Below are 22,409 nucleotides of genomic sequence, written 5' to 3'. Positions count from 1 at the left end.
GGAGTTAGAACTTGCTGCATAAAACCAAGAACTTCTTTGGATTATATTATTGTATGAAAACATATGTTTAATTATCATTGTCCTGAAATATTTGCAGTTTATTATGCAGCATGTGACTCAAACACCCATCTTCTGCGACTGTGTGTGAGGCAAAGTTCTTTTCCAGCTTTTGTCTCAAGTGGTTAAAAATGATCAAGCAAAGAAGCCTCAAGACAAACAGAATATTGTGTTTGATTACTGCTCTCCTGCTCAGTATGATAGAATAGGATACTTACATATCACCAGCTGCTTCTGAACCTGAGCGTTCTGTAGCTTCTCATCTCATTCTCCTCCTCTAAGTGTCTAAGGATGGTGCTTATTGATATTGATTGTGGGTATGTTCTTACTTTGTTTTAGTGTAAATGTCATTGTGTGCTTAAAAAGATGACACTAGGTGATAAACTTACAAAGTCAGCAGTAAATGTAACATGATTGGATTACAAATCGGTAGATGTGATGGTAGCTGCCTACAAGGTGCTTAAAGGGATTGTCTAATCTCAAACATTGATGACATATTGCTAGGATATGCCATCAATGTTCGATAGGTTCAGGTCCCACTTGCAGGACTCACTCCTATGTCCAGAAAGGGGCCCCTTTAGTGAATGGAGAGCAGCCACGCAATGCAAAGTCATCCTTTATTTCCCACTATGGTATCCAAGTGCTAGTTTGGCTATTTTCAGCTGTCCCATAACGATAAGAGAAGACCATGCATACATGGTGTGCTCTCCTACTCTTTTCTTGAATTAGGAGCGGGTCCCAGAGGTGGGACACACACCTATCTGACATTAATGGCATATCTTAGCAATGCGCCATCAATGATTGAGATGAGCCAACCTCTTTAGGACTACTATAAAGGATTGTTGGCATTGCCCCACAACAAGCAGATGTTCTCAGTACATTTTATTCCATTCTTGTTTTTCAGAAATAGACCAGGGGAGCTGTGGGGACCCAGGAATTCCAGCATTCGGAACAAGAGAAGGATCAAGATTTCGACATGGAGACAGTCTGGTATTCCGGTGCCAGCCAGCATTTGAGCTGGTTGGACAGTCAACAATCACATGCCAAAAGAACAGCCAGTGGTCTGCCAGAAAACCTAGTTGTGTGTGTAAGTGAGGAGAGAAGTCTGTGTGTGTGTAAAACCAGGCCAGCCAGACAGCAATGGGTGCCACGCACCCACTCATCTTTCCACCCTCCCCAACCCCCCCAGGCAATAAGGATTCGGAGTGCCATGCAAATGAAAATACTAATCGCATGCTAATAACATTCATATTCCATTTTCAGCAGTAATTTAAGCCGCTCAACGAGGGAGAGGTGCAGCTGGAGTTACTGCCTCTCTAGGAGAACCTTATTTTTTATCATGAAATATTCATTTTTTAATTTAGAGGGAGAGATTTTCAGCAATCAGGCAGTTTTTTTAAATGTACCTTGTTCTGCGTTTTTAGTTGAATTAACTCTATCGATGTTGGAGCTGGTTTTTATGACTACCTCTCTAGAGTTTGCACTAAATAACACAGAGATTATCAAGAGCATGGGGCAAACATCCAACAGGTATTTGTGAAAGGTGTAAGATTAGAGTCCTAGCTATGTAATTAAACACGTGGGTGGATTCCCAATATAGAAATATGGATGAAGGAATATATACTGTAAATCTTATCCATTCTTGTGCTGTGTTCGGAAGCCAGTGGTACCGCATTGTCCAGCTGTGATGTTTTGTTACCTAAGACTGTAATTGATTTTACAGGGAGACTTTACTTATATATTGTCCCTAAGTAAAATGAGGATTATGTTGTGTTTTATTGGCCTGAATGGCATTACAGTATGGTTGCTCAACAATCTCTGAAATCTAAAGTGACATAATGTGACATAGTGACATAATGTGAGCACAATTTACGCTAAATATGTCTAAGATCTAAGATTTAGATTAATAGTAATGAACCCCATCCCCACATTAGAGATTTCAATTACAACCCTCAACTTCATCATAGGCCTGCAAACCAAGTTCAGCAAAGCCCGATATCACGAAATATGGACACATACACGCATAATGTATGTTCAGAACATTTATTTGTAACTATATCTGTCCTTGTTTTTGACAAATATATATTTGAAGAATATAATATATAGAGGGAACACAAATCATCTGTGTCCCGGATCTGGCAGAACATAGGCAAAGCCAGATATAGATCCTGCTTGATACTGCCAAACACAATTCCCCATAACTGTAACAGTCACTGTGTTCCTCAAGAGCATTAGACTGGCCCACTAGACTACCAGAGGAGCCTCTGGGGGCCCAGATTCTGACACCATAGTGGGTCTAAAAGATCCAGGAATGAAAAAACATTTGAATCTTCCTTTAGAACCATAACTTACTAGTGTCAATTACTTTGAATCAAAACCTATTAGATATTATTGATGATATGGGGGTTGAGCCCTCAGAATATTTTCCTCTGGTTGGCCCAAAGAACCTTAGTCTGGCTCTGCTCCCAATATGTTTTAACATTATGTACTCTCACATCAGTCTATCCATTTCTAGGAGAAAGCTCCTGTGAGGCAACAGAAATAATTAACAGTCAGCTAACAGATAACAGATTGCAATGTAAACCAAAGCAAACATGTATGGTTACATAGTCTTTGTAGACAACATTGGCCTCATATCTGTTGTCCAATCTTTTTCCATGGTTGTCAGAATGTAGAATAGTGGATACAGCAGTCAATATGATTGTATATTGAATAAATTAAAATATCTGTGTTTGAGACTTATTATAGGGAAACGTATTATATCTTTATTTGAGTAAAAAAGTTGCAAACCACTAGTCGCAAATCTAGGTGCAAGTGGCGTTTCTACGTAGTCCTTGCCACTTTCTGAAAAAGGGATGTGGCATGTCTTTTAGCCCATGCACATACACTATGATTTACATGTGCTTCATGGCATAACTGATGACTGAAATCTATGCCAGCTAGATAGCTACAAAATTTGTGTCAGTGTCCAAATATATATGGACCTAACTGTAACTTAAAAGAGTATTCCCTTATGCACATATATGGCATATCCACACAATACAATATGCTATAAGTGTCCAATTGATGTGTGTCACACCTTGGGTACTCTAGAACCGGGCCATCTCTTGGGTGACCACACCTAGAAGTGAAAGGAGAGATCCAAGCTTGCGTGGCCACCTTTCATTTCCGGTAGCAGGAGATGGGGGGGCCTGCATCTTTTGGAGATTTATAGCATATTCTGTGGATATGCTATAAATATCCAGATGGGACAACCCTTTTAAGCATGGCAGCATCAATCTGACTTTCATATTTATAGTCATAGGGACTGATTTATCAATACATTTTCTCCACTTCTGTGGTGATAAAAAGTCACAAATTATGACACATGATATAAAAAATTAAAAAAGCAGAGAGAGGAGTTCTTCATGTACAAGACTATAACTACTATTAGCAGGTACAGCATACAGTATATGCAATTACACTCACCTATAAGGTTTGTAGTATATAGTGTACTTTGTCGACTCCAGCCAGCAATCCTTATAGATCAGACAACTGAGACCAAAGAACCGATATTTAGTCGAAGAGAAAATTAGCATTCTTTCACTTCCACCATCATCAAAGGAGTACTGTAGGATGTCCCTTATTGTTGAAACATCAGACATATTTTAACATCATACAGGTTGGATTCACTTCAAGAGATCATTATGATCTCCAGATGCACCTGATGTTTCTAAAGTAACTCTGTCTAAGGTGGCTTCTTGAAACAGCTGATCAGCGGGACTCGGACACTCACACACACACACACCGATGTGGTAATGATGACTAGTGTTGAACGAATCGAAGACAAATGAATTGACTTAGATCCGAATTTCAGGAAGAATTTGATTCGCTGCAAAGTTCTATTTTTCCTGAAATGGCGTTAAAAGAAAAAACATGCCATATTTTTCACCCTATATGACGCACCTGCCCATAAGATGCACCTAGATTTTTGAGGAGCTAAATAAGAAAAAAATATTTTTGAACCAAAAGGTGTGCTTTTGGTGGGTTTTTTGAACTAATGGTAGTCTGTGGATGACACTATTATAGGAGATCTGTGGATGACTCACTGTTATGGCGGATCTGTGGAGGACACTGTTATTTGGGATCTGTAGATGACACACTGTTATAGGGGATCTGTGGATAACACACTGTTATGGAGGAAATCTCTGGATGGCACTATTATGGGGGATCTCTGGATGGCGCTGTTATGGGGGATCTGTTAATGACACTGCTATGGGGGGATCTGTGGATGACACATATATAGCATCTTATGGCGGATCTGTGGAGGACACTGTTATTTGGGATCTGTAGATGACACACTGTTATGGGGGATCTGTGGATGACACACTGTTATGGAGGGGATCTCTGGATGGCACTATTATGGGGGATCTCTGGATGATACTGCTATGGGGGGATCTGTGGATGACACTGCTATAGGGGATTTGTTGATGACACTGCTATGGAGAGATTTGTGGATAACACATATATAGCATCTTATGCTATGTGCCATCCACAGATTTCCCCCCCCCCATAACAGTGTCTCTGCAGTGTGAATGACCCCCAATACAGTGGTTGAAGGCCAGCATCTGGATTAGGAATGACAGCGGGGACCGGTGCAGTCCCTGTATTCTAATGCACCGGCCCTGCTCACTGTTGTATACGGTAATCTTATCTAACCTGCATTGTTAAGATATAATAATCATGTGTAATCCAGCTGTATTACTTACAACTAAGTTCCGTAGCAGAGAGGAGGGAGGAGGCACTTGCTTGTGCCCCCTGCTTCATTCATAAAGTGGGCGGCACAGGCGCATGACGTAGTGACACGCCACCCGCCTGCCCTCCCGGCCTGCCTCCTCACTCCTCTCTGCTACGGAACTTAGTTGTAAGTAATACAGCTGGATTACACATGCTTATTATATCTTAACACTTCCAACAGGTTAGATACAACAGTGAGCAGGGCCGGTGCGATAGAATACAGGGACTGCACCGGCCATGCATTCATTCCTAATCCAGATGCCGGCTCCTCCTCCCTCTCAGTTGATGCTGTGCAGCATCGCGGCAGCCGTGTATCATTGTAAATTGCAGCATTTGCCCCATAAGATGCACTGCTATTTTCCCCCCACTTTTGGGGGGGTGCATCTTATAGGGCCAAAAATATGGTACTCAGCTCATCCATTTGGGTGCGAAGAGGCTGTCACGATCATCTTGATTGCAGAAACCATTCAAAATCTTGTGTGGGGTCATGTAAGACATCACCACGTCGGCATGCTGGCCAGCATGATGACTTGATGACATCATCACGTCACCGTGTGAGATTTTGCACAGTGTCTTCAATCAAGATGGACGCGGCATCTGAGGGATTCAATGATGGGGTCGGCGCTTCTATGTCATTGCACCCACTACATACAAAGGAATGTGCTTCGAAAGTAATTTGGCATCAATCACATTTTTGGGTGAAATTCATCAAATTCGCCCATCTCTAATGATAACCTATCCTGAATAAAGGTAACCATTATCATTTCCTGAATAAACCATTAAATGATGACACGAGAAAATAAATCCTAATTTCTATCTTTTTAAATTTTGACACAGGTAATTTTTGTGCAAAAATGTATAACTTTTACAATACGCTTACCACTTTTATGAGATGTGGTGGGACCTTGTGGGAGGGGCAAAGCCTCCTGTGGCCCAACAAAATTACTATCATTTAGGCCAGAAATTAGAAAGAATATAGCTCAAACTGACATCAGCTCAGAGCTGGCGTAAATTAGACTTTTTGGCATGTCTGTGCCTCTTAATAAATTAGGAACATCTTGTCCCAGTGTAAACCGCATCAAGATCAGGGAATGAAACATCATTCTTGATAAATTTCTCCCGCAGAGTTTGCATAGGGTTGATACATTATGAGGCTACATTTATACATTTGTTCACTACTTTCTTTCCCTGGTTTAGTAACACATTAAGTTGTTTTTCGGTTTACATCATGCTGAGATTAGACAACTTTCACTTCTTGAGGGTGAATTCAGGGGTTGCTGTGTGTATTAATTATAGGTATTTACTTAGTTTTCACCTGTACAAAATATCTCCAGGCATTAATGTGTACCCAGAATTTGGAAACATTGCAAAAGCAGCCAATTACCTTGACATAAAACAAGATAGCTTGTTGTCAAAAGATATTTTTTTTCCCTTTTTAAGATTTAACTTGAGAAATTTTGTTTCTTATAGCAGTGCATTTATATGCAGTATAATAGAATTTTCAGGGAAGATGAACACATACAGTAGCTAGAAGCGGACATATTAAGAAAAGGCTATAACTTGTTGAAAATAAATTATTTTTTTGTTCTTCAAAGGCTTTCATTTCCCATTGTTAGTGTCTCTATAGTATCTCATATTCTAAATGTAGGCTTTGTAATGGTTATAAGCAATGGCACACAATTAGCCGACTACATTTTTGGCTAACTTGGTAGCTACTAATTATAGCCCTTCTAATATAGTCCTGGGACTTAAATATTCAAGTAAACGGGAACCATCATTCAGTACATTTTCCGGTTGCTACCGAGTGTATGGAGCTTTGCACTGCAGTTCCTTCTATCACAGGGGTCAGCAACCTCCAGCCTATCAAGTGCTCATGCTCAGCGTCATAGTTTCAGCACAGCTGGAATGCTGGAGGTTGCTGATCCCTGTTCTATCAGCTGATTAGTGGTTTTGCTTACAATCAGACCCCCACAAATTTGATATTAATGACCTATCCAGGGGTTAGAATATCAATTTATAAGTATCAAAAAACCCATTTAATATTTGACTGTTAGTAGGCACAGTTAATTTGGTATGTGTTAATAATCAGAGTTGTATTCTTGTTAGGCTCATACTGGTCATGTCTGTATATATTTTAGCAATAAGTTTGTTGTCCATGGTGTAAATAAAAGTTTCTAATTGTGTCTTAGACATTTATGAATGTGTAGAAGCAAATTTGACGTTGCAGTTGCACTAGGCCTAAAGATAACTCTGGGCTACATTAAAGGACAGCAGAAAAATGATTGACTTGTAATAGTTGTGAGGCCTGATAGAATTTTTTCATAGGGGCTCAGGGCCTTCAGTTCATGCCCTGTCTAGTAGATCTCAATGGCTGTGTAGATGATTACGTCCAATGCTTAAATGAGACATAGTTGTCGTTAAATCTAGATGAACTAATAATGGACGACAGAGAACTACAGACAGTCCATTTCTGCTCTGCTCCAGCACCAGCTTATCCCTGTGGGTTAAGTGCCCCATGCTCATGATAGAAAAAGAGATGGATCAGTGCTGATAAATATATATGTATAGACTGTCTAGCTATAATTACATACCATCAGTTGAGCTAATGAGAAGGATTGCCAGCAGACGTGCAAATTATCTGTTATTATCCATGGATATCTCTGAGGTAGTGTGCGTGAATGTGTTTTGCTGGCTAATGCTAAATTATTTGCCAAGACAAAATGTCATGTATTTACTGGTACTATAAGGAAAAATCGTCTAAAGACCTATTAGCGAGAAATGTCTGTACATTCAGTACCATTTACTTTACTGATAGGGAGGAACTTCTGCCAAAATGGAATGTGTTTAGTCTTCAACGCAAAATCAGTAATATAGATCCACCAGAAAGCCCAATACTGGAGTACTAAAGGTTTTTTGATTCAATCCAGTCTTGTACAGTAAGTACTTAAAGGGTTTACACATTGCCTTGAGAGAAGATGAGCATTTACATTGCAGATCCCATAGCAATAACAGAGCTGATTGCAATGGGACCCAAAAGTTGGATCCCTCACAATCAGCTTTACTCCAAGGGACCCTAAATTAAAGGCAGGGTAATGAAGAAAGCACAAATATAAATAAAGCCTCAGCTATTATTGTTATGCCCATAAATAGAGATGAGCCTTACAGGTAGATATTAGCGTCAAGAAGAAAAGAACTCCTTTTACACCCTCGTCAGCTGATTCCACATAGATGTCTACAGAACCTGCTCTAGTAAACATTTATACAAGTAGAGCCCCCCTACAGAGTGGAGAGGGTGTCAGCAGTAAGTTTGTGTTGACGTCACTGATTAATTTTCCCCATTCTCTGATCCGTCAGAACAATTACCCAGAAAAAACGGATCCTGTCTGTGGACTATACGCCTTCACTCAGCATTTGTTAAATAATACATCAGTATTGCTAAAGGCAAAATAAACCGTAGTGAATCTAAAACAGAGATGACACGTGAATGGAATAGTTACATGTCCTCTGTGTTTTCTACCCACTCCTGCTTTTGGCTACCAAATTATAAGCCATGTGGGGATTTGTTCTGGTAGACAGGTTAGCGGACGCAGTATAGAGGCAAGGAACCAGGTTGTAAATCAAACTTTAGTGTTTTATTCACACTCAGCAAATCATAACAGTCTTGGTGCTTGTTCATACACAGCAAAAACAAAACAGTATTCACCTGGAATTCTAGGTGTTACTTCACAAACGGCTGAATGCTCAGCCACAGAAAAGTTCACTGGCCTCTTCCAGGCAGCCTGCATGCCTGTTTGCAGTCTTCCGCCTTCAGCACAGAGGCTCCACAACTTCACTGTCAGATGGAGGTAAAATCCACCCCACCTGATAGTGCTGACTGCTTTTAAACCTGCCAAGACCCGGCCTGGAACGTGGGGAGAAGCCACCCACCCAGCACTTTGGCTACTCCCAGTAAAAGCCGTCCCGGATCAGCTTTACAGCCATACTAAACAGCTGAATTGTCAGACTGCAATCTGCAATACTGACACCTGAAAAAAAACGGCTCTTACCTCATCGAGGCAAGGAACCTCGGTGACACATACCAACCATCAATGACAGCCCCTTGTTCCTTCCTACATACCTCTCCCTTTGCTCTACCCTGAGGTGGGGAACACACATTAAACAGTGTACCTAGGACAGGGCATTTGTGTTTTATAGTAACCGGCCTGCCCTGTGCACCAAAAACTGAAAATTTTGGCTCATCCATTTTCTGGCTCATCCATTTGAGAGGGGAGTGGTCGGTCACCAGACAAAACTTTCTCCGCAAAAAATTATAGCAGAGAGACTCGAGTGCCCACTTGATAGCCAGGCACTCTCTCTCCACTATACTATACATGGTCTCGGCTGGGGTAAGCTTCCGGATGAGGAAGGCAACAGGATGCACCTCCCCGTTGACTTCCTGAGACAGTACAGCACCGAGACCTACTTCGGTGGCATTGGTCTGTACTATAAACTCCCTTTTGAAGTCAGGCATCACCAAAACCGGGGACCCACACAGGGCCGACTTCAAAGCGGAGAAAGCCTTTTCTGCCAGCTCATTCCAGTGGACCATCACTAACTTGCATCCCTTCAAAAGGCCTGTCAATGGTTCAGCCACTGTAGCAAAGTGGGGGACAAACCTCATAGTATCCCACCATTCCCAGGAACTACTTCACTTGCCGGGTAGTGACAGGTCGGGGCCAATTCCGAATTGCCTCAATTTTGTTCACCTGAGGTTTGATAAGTAAGCGCCCAATTACATACCACAGGTACTTGGTCTCTTCTAACCCTATCGTGCACTTTTCTGGGTTAGCAGTTAAGCCAGCCTTCCTAAAGAAGTCCATTGCAGCCTGTACCTTAGGTAGGTGACTTTCCCCGTCGGTGCTGTGGATAACGATATCGTCTAGGTACGCCGAAGTGTACTGATGATGTGGACGGAGTACAATGTCCATTATACTTTGAAATGTTGCAGGAGCGCCATGTAGACCAAAGGGTAATACCTTGTACTGATACAGCCCCTCTGGTGTGATGAAAGCCGTTTTCTCCTTGGCAGCCTCCATCAAGGGTACCTGCCAGAACCCTTTGGTGAGGTCCAAAACAGAGACATACCGGGCTTGGCCTAACTTCTCAACAAGATCATGCACTCGGGGCATGGGATATGCGTCAAACTTGGAAACCTCATTAAGTTTGAGGAACTCGTTATAGAATCATAACGTCCTGTCCAGCTTTGGTATTAAGACTGTCTGACCAGCCCATTCGCTTTTTGACTCCTCGATGACACCTAGCTGTAACATCAGCTGCACTTCTTCCGAGCCGCGACTCAGGTACTGGTATGGTTTCAACAGGATTCTTGCCTAAGGCTCTACCCCCAGAAATCCCAGCCGGAGGCTATTTTCCATACTGATCTCCCTATCTTTCCACAGTTTCATTAAGTTTACATGGTACACCTGCTCCGGCTTTCTTTGCCCAGGCTGGAGTACCTTGTAGGTTACCTCCCCAACTTTTTCGAGCACTTCGTAGGGACCCTGCCACCTAGGCAGGAACTTACTGTCCACCGTCGGCACCAGAACCAAAACCCGATCTCCCGGTTCAAAATTCCGAACCCGAGCCTGGCGATTATAGACTGTACTCTGGGCTCGCTGAGCTGCCTCCATATGTCCCTTAACCAGCGGCAATATTGTCTCCCTCCACTCTTGCATCCGAGTGACATACTCAATCACACTTTTATGCGGTGTGGGTTGTTGTTCCAACAGACCACGTGGATGTCTGCCATACAGCAGTTCGAAGTAGAGGCCTGGGGCACCTCTCGCACTGCGAACATAATATCTGGCAGTAGAAGATCCCAATCCCTCCCATATTTAGACACCACCTGCTTTTATATGTTTTTCAAGGTTTGATTAAACCTCTCTACCAGGCTGTCCATTTGCGGGTGATAGACGGACAGTCCGTGACTGTTTAATCTGTAGTAATTTACTGAGTTCCCTCTCCATTAACTCTTTGGCTATGAGTTTGGCGGAGTTATGTCGCAGCGGCACCGCTTCCGGGTACTGAGTGGCATAGTCCCGGACTACCAAGATGTGTTGGTGCCCTCTAGCGGACTTCGGTGCTGGGCCTATGAGATCCATAGCAATCCGCTCGAATGTAACCTCAATAATCGGGAGTGGGACCAGGGGACTACGGAAATGTGGCTGGGAGCTGGTTATCTGCAGGTTGGGCAAAACTTGCAATACTCTTCCACCTCTCGGAGCACACTGGGCCAGTAAAACTGCTGTAGAACCCGGTCCTGCTTTTTCTGCTGGCCCAGGTGTCCCCCAAGAACATGTTGGTCGGCTAACTCCAACACAAGCTTGCGATACGCCTTGGGCACAACCAAATGTTCAATATGTTAACCCCGTAGTTGATTTGCCTGGTACAGCATCTCCTGTTGAACCACAATGGGAGAACATAGAATCGGCCCCCAGTTGTTGCGTCTCATCCTCAACTACTACCACATTTTCCCAGGCCAGAGATAGATTCGGGTCCTGGTGCTGTGCTGTACCAAAATTGTCTCCAGAGACGTTGAGGTCTGCCAACTCCGGACCCGTCTGCAAATCCTCCACGTCTCCCACCATTACATTCAGTGGGGTTGGCTCCCCACTTCCCACCGCAGTGGCAGCCACCCCTACTGCTGGCCCTTCGGCCTCAAGTTCCCATGGTTCTGGTTTCCCCCGTGAGCAAGTCCATCCTATTGGGGCTACTCCTGCCTCATGGGTATCGGTGACTCTCGCCTCAGGCCACAGTGACGGGAAACCGGGGAAGTCTCTCCCAATTATTAGTTCATAATATAACTTTGTGGCAATGGCCACCTCATGAGTCCACCTGCCGGCCACCTTGGATAGAGACACCAGGGTGGTGGGATAGTCCTTTACGTCGCCATGGATGCACATGATGCTGACTTTTTGGGCAGTATACTCAGCGGGCCACTCCATGGCAGCTCTTACCAGGGACACCAAGCTCCCTGAGTCCAGAAGCGCCACCGCCAGAGTATCTCCCACTTGCACCTGGCACAGGTGACTATTGTCTATTGTCTCAGGGGTACAGGTTTCACACAGCCTCCGGACATACATTGAGGGCCGATAGCCATAGTTAGTGTCCATGGGTTCCTGCCGATGGGGACAGGAGTATATCCCGAGCAGGTTTTGCTGGCCGCCTGGTCGAGGGTGGAGATTTCCAGGGTTTTACTGGCCCCCTCCCAAAAGAACCCCCCTGTAGATTTCTGGTGGCCTCATAGCGCTCTAGGGCATTACCAGGGGACACCTGACCGATCCTGTGCTGGAGAGGGTACTGCAAAGCCCTCCAGAACATATCAGCCAACAGACGGTCCAGCATAGCAGTGGGACTCAGTATGTCAGGTTGCAGCCTTTTTTGCAACCGGTGTAGCAGATCATAATGCCTAAAAACATCTGCTGGGGTCCAGACACTAGGAATGGAGCGACAACCTCAGCCAATTGGTTTTGGGATAACTTCTCCCTCATGGCCACCTTTTCAAATACCGCCAAATAGGTTTTGATTTCGCCCGAGTGGGTCATCTTAGGGATCGCCGCACGGACAGCTTTCGGGGGATCGTGGACGTTCTGGGACGCTCCTGCCGCTAGTAATGCCATCACATGCTGTAATAGCAGCTGGTTGGTTTCCTGCTGCTGCTTGTTAGCCTCCCACTGCTGCAAGTTAGCCTCCATGAGGGCTTTCATGACCACCTTCATTTTGTCAGGGGACACGAGTCGTAATCTTGCCGGCTTGATAAAGGACATACACCCGTGCTCGGGAAAAAAACTAAAACTTTTCATCCTTCAGGCCAGCCTCACTGTGTGAGCCAGCATCCTCCACCAATTGTGGGGATTTGCTCTGGTTAGACAGGTTAGCGGACGCAGTATAGAGACAAGGAACCAGGTTGTAAATCAATGTTTAGTGTTTTATTCACACTCACCAAATCATAACAGTCTTGGTGCTTGTTCATACATAGTGATGAACGAACATCAACAAAGTTCTTCACAAAGTAAAAGAATATGGTGCCGGCGGACCTCGCCATATGTTCACCCATTTGGCAAACCGTGAACGAGCAAAGTTCGCTGTGAAACAACCGCCGGGCAAACCGCAAGGCCATCTCTATTCATACACAGCAAAAACAAAACAGTGTTGACCTGGAATCCTAGGTGTCAGTTCACACCCGGCTGAATGCTCAGCCACAGAAAATTTCACTGGTCTCTTTCAGGCGGCCTGCACTCCTGCTTGCAGTCTTGAGCCTTCAGCACAGAGGCTCCACAGCTTCACTGTCAGATGGAGGTAAAATCCACCCCACCTGATAGTGCTGACTGCTTTTAAACCTACCAAGACCCGGCCTGGAACGTGGGGAGTAGCCACACACCCAGCACTTTGGCTACTCCCAGTAAAAGACGTCCTGGATCAGCTTTACAGCCATACTAAACAGCTGAATTGTCAGACTGCAATCTGCAATGCTGACACTTGAAAAAAACCGACTCTTACCTCACCGAGGCCAGGAACCTCGGTGACACATACCAACTATCAATGACGGCCCCTTCTTCCTTCCTACAGCCAATACAGATGGGACCATACAGGGCTTAAAGCTGCTACACAGACAGGATCCGTTGTGCATCTAATTTTTTTCTGTCTTTTGACAGATCAGAAGAAGTGTTAACTAAATGATGATTTCAGCCAGGCCAAAAGCCAAAATAGTGGACCAGTCATGAAGTGGGGAGGTTGGGAACAGCATGAGAAGTCCACAGAGTGGCCCAATGACAGGGTCTTGATGTGGCAGCAGCATGAGGAGACCACAGAGCGGCACAATGATAGAGTCTGGAGGTGGCAGCAGCATTAGAAGGCCACAGAGCGTCACAATGACAGAGTCTGGAGGTGGCAGCAGCATGAGGAGACCACAGAGCGGCACAATGACAGAGACTGGAGGTGGCGGCAGCATCAGGAGGCCACAGAGTGACAAGGTGACAAACTGTGGAGGTGGGTGGCAATACTAGTACCCGCTGAAGATGGTGGGTAAAAGAAGGAGCACTTGGCATCAGATGTGTGGCATCAGGCGGGTAACATCATCAGAATAGTAGCTGAGGCAATTAGCCAGAAGAAACTGGTCTCTTTTGTCAAATTTTTGGTGTGGCACCGTGGATGATCTACTCTGATGCATAAGGCATTGGAGTGTGGAAATCCTGGCTGATTAACACCTGATTCATCTTGCTGCAGTGCCTCACTATGTGCTATATGTGGGCACTTTAAACTGTTGCTAAATGTTATATCAAATGTATTGTGGCATCATGCTGTAATTCCCTTAAAAAGGCTGGCAGTGTCATTTACCTTTATTCGCCCCTAGGTGGTGCTTGCACCACATATAAATATATATATATATATATATATATATATATAGCAGAAAAGGAGATTTGGCGGCACCAGCTATTGGCTCAGGTGCTGGGTCCAAAGGAATGAGCTTTCCACCTTCTAATATAAGCAGAGAATCGGACAGCACTCCAAGACTTGAAAAAAGTAGAAATCTTTATTCACCCATGTGAAAAATAATTTGCGACGTTTCAGCTCACAATCGAGCCTTTCTCCTAGAGAAAGGCTCGATTGTGAGCTGAAACGTCGCAAATTATTTTTCACATGGGTGAATAAAGATTTCTACTTTTTTCAAGTCTTGGAGTGCTGTCCGATTCTCTGCTTATATATATATATATATATATAAATATATATATAGATAGCTGGTTGGGGGGTGTAAAGTTATAGTGCCCTATGCTAATGAAGAGATGAAGAAGTTAATGGAAGAGGTGGAAATTTGTGTTTCCACCGAAATAATTAAAAAAAGATTTTACCGCATATAAGTGCAGCGCTTAACGCAGAATACAAGATTTTTTGTCCACCAAAATAATTCAAGAAATATTTTACCGCATATAAGTGCAGCTCTTAATGCTGAATACAAGATATTTTGTCCACAGAAATAATTTGAAAAATATTTTACCTCATATAGGTGCAGCGCTTAATGCTGAATACAAGATTTTTTTCCACCAAAATAATTCAAGAAATATTTTACCGCGTATGACTGCAACGCTGAATACAATTTTTTTCAGATCTGCGCTCAAAGAGTGAGATGCGGTCCTCGTGCGGTTTCTGTGCTGCAGAGAAGTCCCAGTAGTGTCCAGTAAGCAATAACGCAGATAGATGCGGGCTGGTGTGAATTAGTTCGCATTTTTGTGCAGGGTTAGTGCCTAGTGTATTCACCTGTATTAGTGCGCTACTCTTATGGACGTCGTCACGTAAGCACGCAGTGTGTGAAACGTAAATACAAAATTTCACCACAATGTAATTCGGTCCATACATGAATGGCAATGTATATTTCTTTTTCTAATGATATACATCAATAAAGGTTTTTCTACATGCAAGTGGACCAGCGAATGTATATTTCCTTTTTCTACTTTAATACGGCAGTAAAGGCTTTACCAGATATAAATGCAACAGTGAAGTGAGAATATATGTTTCTTGTAGTACTGAAATACGCCACTATACGCTTTACCAGAAATAACTGCAACAGTGCAGTGTGTATATATTTTTATTTTTTCACTTAAATACGCCCCTATATGCTTTTAACAGAAATAACTGCAACAGTCAAGTGCGTATATATTTTTTTGTTGTACTGAAATACGCCCCTATACGCTTTCACCAGAAATAACTGCAACAGTGCAATTTGTATATATTTATCTTTTTTTACTGAAATATGACCCTATACGCTTTCACAAGAAATCATTGCAACAGTACAGTGCGTATATATTTTAATTTGTTACTGAAATATGCCCCTATACGCTTTCACCAGAAATAACTGCAGGAGTGAAATGCGTATATATTTTTCTTGTAGTACTGAATAAGATACTAAGATATAAGCCTCTAAGGGCTTTTCAACATAACACTTGCACCCCAATAACAAAAAGCTGGAATTACAGAGCTGTCTGATGACTATTTGGATCCCTAAATAATCGTTCCCTGCACTTGAAAATCACTTTCCTATCAATGTCCCAAGCACCTTCTGTCGTCTCTCCCTGCACTAAGATGCTTTGAAATGATTTCTCCCTATCCTTTCCCTGCGCTTATAACAGGGCTGGCTGGCTGCTGATTGGCTGCATGCAGGCATGTCAATATGGGTGATCCCGCCTTCCCAGAGTTCAATGCCTCATGTCCTCAGTCCTCACACGTGTAGCCGCCATTTTAAGAAAATTGCAATTCGTTACCATCAAGCGTGAGGAAATTACCATTTGTTGCAAATCAAATTTTTCCTGAAATTCTAAACGAATTCCACTTTGTCAGCTTCGATTCGCTCATTTCTACCCATAAGTAACCTGGTACCAGGTTTCATGCTTCTATAGAAGTCACACAATGTAGTAGTTGTATTATGTTTTCATGACAGTAAATAGAAGCTATGCTATCAATGTTTTGACAAACTGAATATTTTCTGCTACAAAGTGATACTTTTGGACAATCTATCATCAGAAAAAAAAGTTTAAACTGGCAAATCCTATATCTTTAACAATTTTTTTTATTTTTATTTTTAAATAACTAGAATCTATCATGGCAGATGCATTAAACTATGTGCCTTCATGCATCTGTTCAGTGAGAGCATATTAGGCTGTTAGAGAAATCAACCTAGAATCCCTGTGCACTTCAGGCCTCTGGCAGTTGCTCCTATTGCCCCTTCAAATGGTCCTGACACAACAAATATACATGATGGACTTTCAGTAGCTGATCCAGGCTTATGAGATGTGGCATACAAATTTTTCTCAGATTTCCATGCAGAATGCTGCCTCAAACTCATACGTACCGCTGAATGCCAGTTTGATTTCTCTACAGACCAATCCAGCAATTTGTCATCCTGCTCTCCTTCCTGACCATTGGGAGGAAGAGGTATCCCCAAAAAACAAATAAATCTCGATCTTTAGGGCAATGTAAACATGTAGAATGTTGCTGCTCGACTTTTTTTATTTCAGAATGTCACTTTTTCCATAAGATATTCTGTAATGTGTTTGCCAAATAGTAAGCCTTGCCGTACTCCAGAGAGCAATAAGCCATCTACAGCTTCTGAGTTATACACAGCAATGAACAGACTTCAAGCAGAAAGTCTTGTCATAAATATATGATAAATAAATATAATATCTAGATTTGCTGAGCTTTCAAACATTACTCTATGAACTTGTTCACCATTGCCGCCGCCATCTACACAAGTTATGTCATCTGCATGGTATTTTCTCTGTATCATTGCTAATGCTATCTTTCCATTCCCATATCTCACCTGACCCAGATTATAACATTCTAGACCTAAAATGTAGGTTAAAGGCTAAAAAAAAGAAAGAAGATGTACAACATAGACATAGATAGACGGACATAAAAAATTTATACAACAGTAGATTATGTATAGGGATTACAGTAGAGCGAATTGATTCAGACAAATTGAATTTGTTTTACATACTTATTGAGCAGCAAGGCTTTGGCCCTGCTGCTCAAGAAGTTCCGCCCTTCCCCTTGATTGATAGGGCCAGAAATCTTACCTGTCCTCATCATCAATCTTGAGCTGCTGCACTACAGCAGGATCGAGATTGACTGGACCATCATGGGGATGGGGAGATTTACTGGGCCATCATGGGAAAGGGGAGATTGACTGGGCCATCATGGGGAAGAGAAGATTGACTGGGCCATCTTGGGGAAGGGGAAAGCAACTTGAGTGGCAGGGCCAGTGCCTCGCTGCTCAAGAAGACTGTTTGATGAATAAATTTGAATTGATTTTCTCATTTAAAAGGGATGCACATATACAGACGTGGACAAAATTGTTGGTACCCTTTGGTCAATGAAAGAAAAAGTCACAATGGTCACAGAAATAACTTTAATCTGACAAAAGTAATAATAAATTAAAATTCTATAAATGTTAACCAATGAAAGTCAGACATTGTTTTTCAACCATGCTTCAACAGAATTATGTAAAAAAATAAACTCATGAAACAGGCATGGACAAAAATGATGGTACCCCTAACTTAATATTTTGTTGCGCAACCTTTTGAGGCAATCACTGCAATCAAACGCTTCCTGTAACTGTCAATGAGACATCTGCACCTCTCAGCAGGTATTTTGGCCCACTCCTCATGAGCAAACTGCTCCAGTTGTGTCCGGTTTGAAGGGTGCCTTTTCCAGACTGCATGTTTCAGCTCCTTCCAAAGATGCTCAATAGGATTGAGGTCAGGGCTCATAGAAGGCCACTTTAGAATAGTCCAATTTTTTCCTCTTAGCCATTCTTGGGTGTTTTTAGCGGTGTGTTTTGGGTCATTGTCCTGTTGCAAGACCCATGACCTGCGACTGAGACCAAGCTTTCTGACACTGGCTAGTACATTTCTCTCTAGAATTCCTTGATAGTCTTGAGATTTCATTGTACCCTGCACAGATTCAAGACACCCTGTGCCAGACGCAGCAAAGCAGCCCCAGAACATAACAGAGCCTCCTCCATGTTTCACAGTAGGGACAGTGTTCTTTTCTTGATATGCTTCATTTTTTCGTCTGTGAACATACAGCTGATGTGCCTTGGCAAAAACTTCGATTTTTGTCTCATCTGTCCACAGGACATTCTCCCAGAAGCTTTGTGGCTTGTCAACATGTAGTTTGGCATATTCCAGTCTTGCTTTTTTATGATTCGTTTTCAACAATGGTGTCCTCCTTGGTCGTCTCCCATGTAGTCCACTTTGGCTCAAACAACGACGGATGGTGCGATCTGACACTGATGTTCCTTGAGCATGAAGTTCACCTTGAATCTCTTTAGAAGTCTTTCTAGGCTCTTTTGTTACCATTCGGATTATCCGTCTCTTAGATTTGTCATCAATTTTCCTCCTGCGGCCACGTCCAGGGAGGTTGGCTACAGTCCCATGGATCTTAAACTTATGAATAATATGTGCAACTGTACTCACAGGAACATCTAGTTGCTTGGAGATGGTCTTATAGCCTTTACCTTTAACATGCTTGTCTATAATTTTCTTTCTGATCTCTTGAGACAGCTCTTTCCTTTGCTTCCTCTGGTCCATGTCGAGTGTGGTACACACCATATCACCAAACAACACAGTGATTACCTGGAGCCATATATATAGGCCCAATGGCTGATTACAAGGTTGTAGACACCTGTGATGCTAATTAGTGGACACACCTTGAATTAACATGTCCCTTTGGTCACATTATGTTCTGTGTTTTCTAGGGGTACCATCATTTTTGTCCATGCCTGTTTCATGAGTTTATTTTTTTACATAATTCTGTTGAAGCATGGTTGAAAAACAATGTCTGACTTTCATTGGTTAACATTTATAGAATTTTAATTTATTATTACTTTTGTCAGATTAAAGTTATTTCTGTGACCATTGTGACTTTTTCTTTCATTGACCAAAGGGTACCAACAATTTTGTCCACGTCTGTATGTGCTGTACATCACTCAAACGTTGTTCTAGATAGTAGACCCAAATCAAAGGTTCTGCAGTTTACTTGTGACTCTCCACAGCCAAATGTTTCCAACCTGGTCAAAAATGTTTTTGGCAGACGGAAGTCTGTCATCAACAAGGGTAGACTGGGAACTTAAAATCTAAAAGTCTCCTCTTGTTGTAGGTGGGTCTAAATTGACAGAAGGTTGGATAACATAAATAAGCATGGCCAGCAGTACCTGAAGGTGAACTGTGGCTGCCAGTCAGATACATAAATGCTTCATTTTTATAGCATTAATTAATTATAAGACCATCAGATCAGCAGCAGTGAGAAGGACTTGGGCTATTGCCCAAGGGGCCTCCAATCAGGAAATTTCCCTGTAAAATTTATGGCTAGTCCACCCCATGCCGTCGAATTTGTCCATTTCAGCCAACTTTTAACTCATGTCTATTTACACCTTAGCATTACATTGAACTTTTTATTGTTATCATGTGATTTATTTATTTTCTTATTTTTTTTTTCTTTTAGCCTAGCTGGATAAGATTGAAAGGGTGAATGACAACATTTATAACTTTTTTTTTCAGATATGGAACACTATCCTAAGCGTTCATTTTAGAGATTGGAGATTGGTGACAGAAAAGGGGACAACCCAATAAATAATAACACTATGTGCATACTCTTAAGACTTTCCTTAGCTAGATTTATGATCATTATTTTCACATATTGTAGCTTGAGGAATAGCTATCTGGTTTCTAAACAGATTGCATATTCAAAAGGCTGCCAAAATCCTGAGTTGGATTTAAGATATTCTAGCCAGAATCCCATCATCTCAAAATATCTGAAAAAAATGACAGACAAGAGACACTTCACTGACAGAGAAACTTGATCACCTGGCATCATGTAATACGACTACATTAGGTTGCGCTTGATGGTTTATAAGAAATGCTGTAGAAGTAGTAATTGTAATCACCATATATCGTGACAACTTAGACAATAATTATTAGAAGACACTTCAGCAAGAACTGTAAAAGAGGGGTTAAAATAAGGCATTTGAGGTTGTCAAAAAGCACTTTTTTTGTAACATGTAATTTCATTCATACAGTTTCAATGGTGAAAGTTCCTTGCAGGAAAGTTGTGGGGCCATGAAATCATGGGAATGACCTGGTTAGATCATTAATGGTTAGTCCAGGCCAAATATACTCTACTTTTTTGTTATTTGAAGACGATTAATGTAATTTACATGGGTAATATTGGAAACTCCTTCAAGTAGATCATCTGTTTAGAATTTCTGAAGAAAGTTCACTCATTCAAGTGAATCATTAATTATCCGAATGGAGTTTTTTCAACCATTTATACCATTGTGAACAAAGTCAACCATGCGTGGGTGATTGCACTATTGACTCAACCAGTGTTCAGTTGGTAGTTTGCTGTTAAAAGGTCATGTACAGAATTGCAAGATCTTCACCACAATGAATGATTTTTTTCTACTGTCATTGTTCATGGACACAGCTACAACCAAGGTCTGTTAAGATGAAGGCTTTGTTGATATCTGCTTTGAAGACGCAATTCAGAGCCTTTGTCGAAGATCCAGTCTTATTTGACAGGAAAAATAGTGGTGCCACAGTACTCTCCAATATGTCAGATCCAGCTAAGCATTATGTTTTCCATTATGAACAGAAGTCACAAGAAATGTGAGAACATAGCCTAACGTACAACAGCTAGAGCCAATCATTTTATTGATACACAAAATAGTCATCGCTAACCATTGTTTTCTGGTTGTTTTGTTAACAATTATCATTATAGTTATGAATTCTGGTCGCTATAACCCAGCTGCTAAGGTGCAATACATTTTAGAGATGATGGTTCAGCTGTCTTTTCTCATAGAACTTTGATGCACTGTCTTGAAAGTGGCATGTGTATGGCCACGCTACATGGATCAGATGTGTTTACTGATTCAGTTGTGGATGGGATACATTTAATGACGTGTTTGGATTTATGACAGCCAAGGAATTAGGCCGGGTTCCCATCGGCGTTATTGTTATTGTCGACAGGTCTATTTTTTCCGTCATGTATCACGGAAATAAACTGAACCGTTATGTGCCTCCGTAGACATGTATTAGAATGGAGCAAAATGGAATGCCTCTTAAAGACTTCCCTTTTAAGGGAATTTAATAACGATGGTGTGAACAGGCCTTAGAACAAGATTGAGAATTCCAAATGTGTCTTTCCTTACTCTTTGCTCAGCATATACTGAGCTGTATTGCTCATGATGATGGGATTTTAAAAAAATAACATGATTTTGTGATACTCTGTCACAAGATGTATGTGTTTATGTGTGACTACCTAGTGGTTGTGATGTAAATTACAGACTGTCAAGGGTTTTGCTAACACATTGTGATATTGGGTTAAAATTGTTTTGTGACAAATTGGAGTCCTTAACCAAATTCAAACAAAGGTAAGGGTAGTCACATCTGTATTTTGACCAAGTATGGCCACTCATAGAAGAGTCAAGAGATAGTTACATTCTTAAGATTTTAAGATTTCAGTTCCAGTTGTTTAAAATTACAGTTCTATGTTCGTACCCTAGCTGGGAGCTCATATCTATCTGACATGGAAGATGTGCACTGGTCAGTACATTCTAATGCTTTTGGTCTCATCACGATCCATGCCCCCAATTTCTAGAAATATAGTAAAAAAATTCAAGACAGCACTACTCACTGAGTCCTTTCAGCTATTCCATTTGGTGGCGGTGCCCACAGTATTGAGTCCTGGCCTCTGGATCTCCTTAAATAATTGGAATGTTGTAGAAAACTGCACCACTCCAATGATGTAAAAATACTATAGATTTTATTCACACCGAATATTGCGACATTTCAACCGTGTAGGTCTTTATCAAGCTTGATAAAGGCCTACACGGTCGAAACGTCGCAATATTCGGTGTGAATAAAATGTGAAGTATTTCTACATCATTGGAGTGCCACAGTTTTCTACAGCATTGCAACCAAATTTCTAGAAATCATCCCTTTAATTTTATGCAAATTAGCTCCTTGGTGCAATAAGGGCCTTGCTGT

At 42.0% G+C, this 22,409-nt stretch overlaps 1 protein-coding gene across 1 annotated transcript in view; it reads left to right on the top strand.

Annotated features, from left to right (window-relative positions):
• The window catches only part of CSMD2 (CUB and Sushi multiple domains 2), a 1,088,526-nt gene that overhangs the window by 788,599 nt on the left and 277,518 nt on the right, over positions 1 to 22,409 (top strand). Inside the window, exon 13 of the mRNA XM_044285154.1 lies at positions 962 to 1,144. Within this exon, the coding sequence (XP_044141089.1) occupies positions 962 to 1,144 (183 nt within the window). The remainder of the gene's footprint in view (positions 1 to 961; positions 1,145 to 22,409) is intronic.

Source organism: Bufo gargarizans, chromosome 3, assembly GCF_014858855.1.
Source record: "Bufo gargarizans isolate SCDJY-AF-19 chromosome 3, ASM1485885v1, whole genome shotgun sequence".
In the NCBI taxonomy this organism is placed as follows: domain Eukaryota; kingdom Metazoa; phylum Chordata; class Amphibia; order Anura; family Bufonidae; genus Bufo; species Bufo gargarizans.
This window is presented reverse-complemented; position numbering and strand designations above follow the sequence as displayed.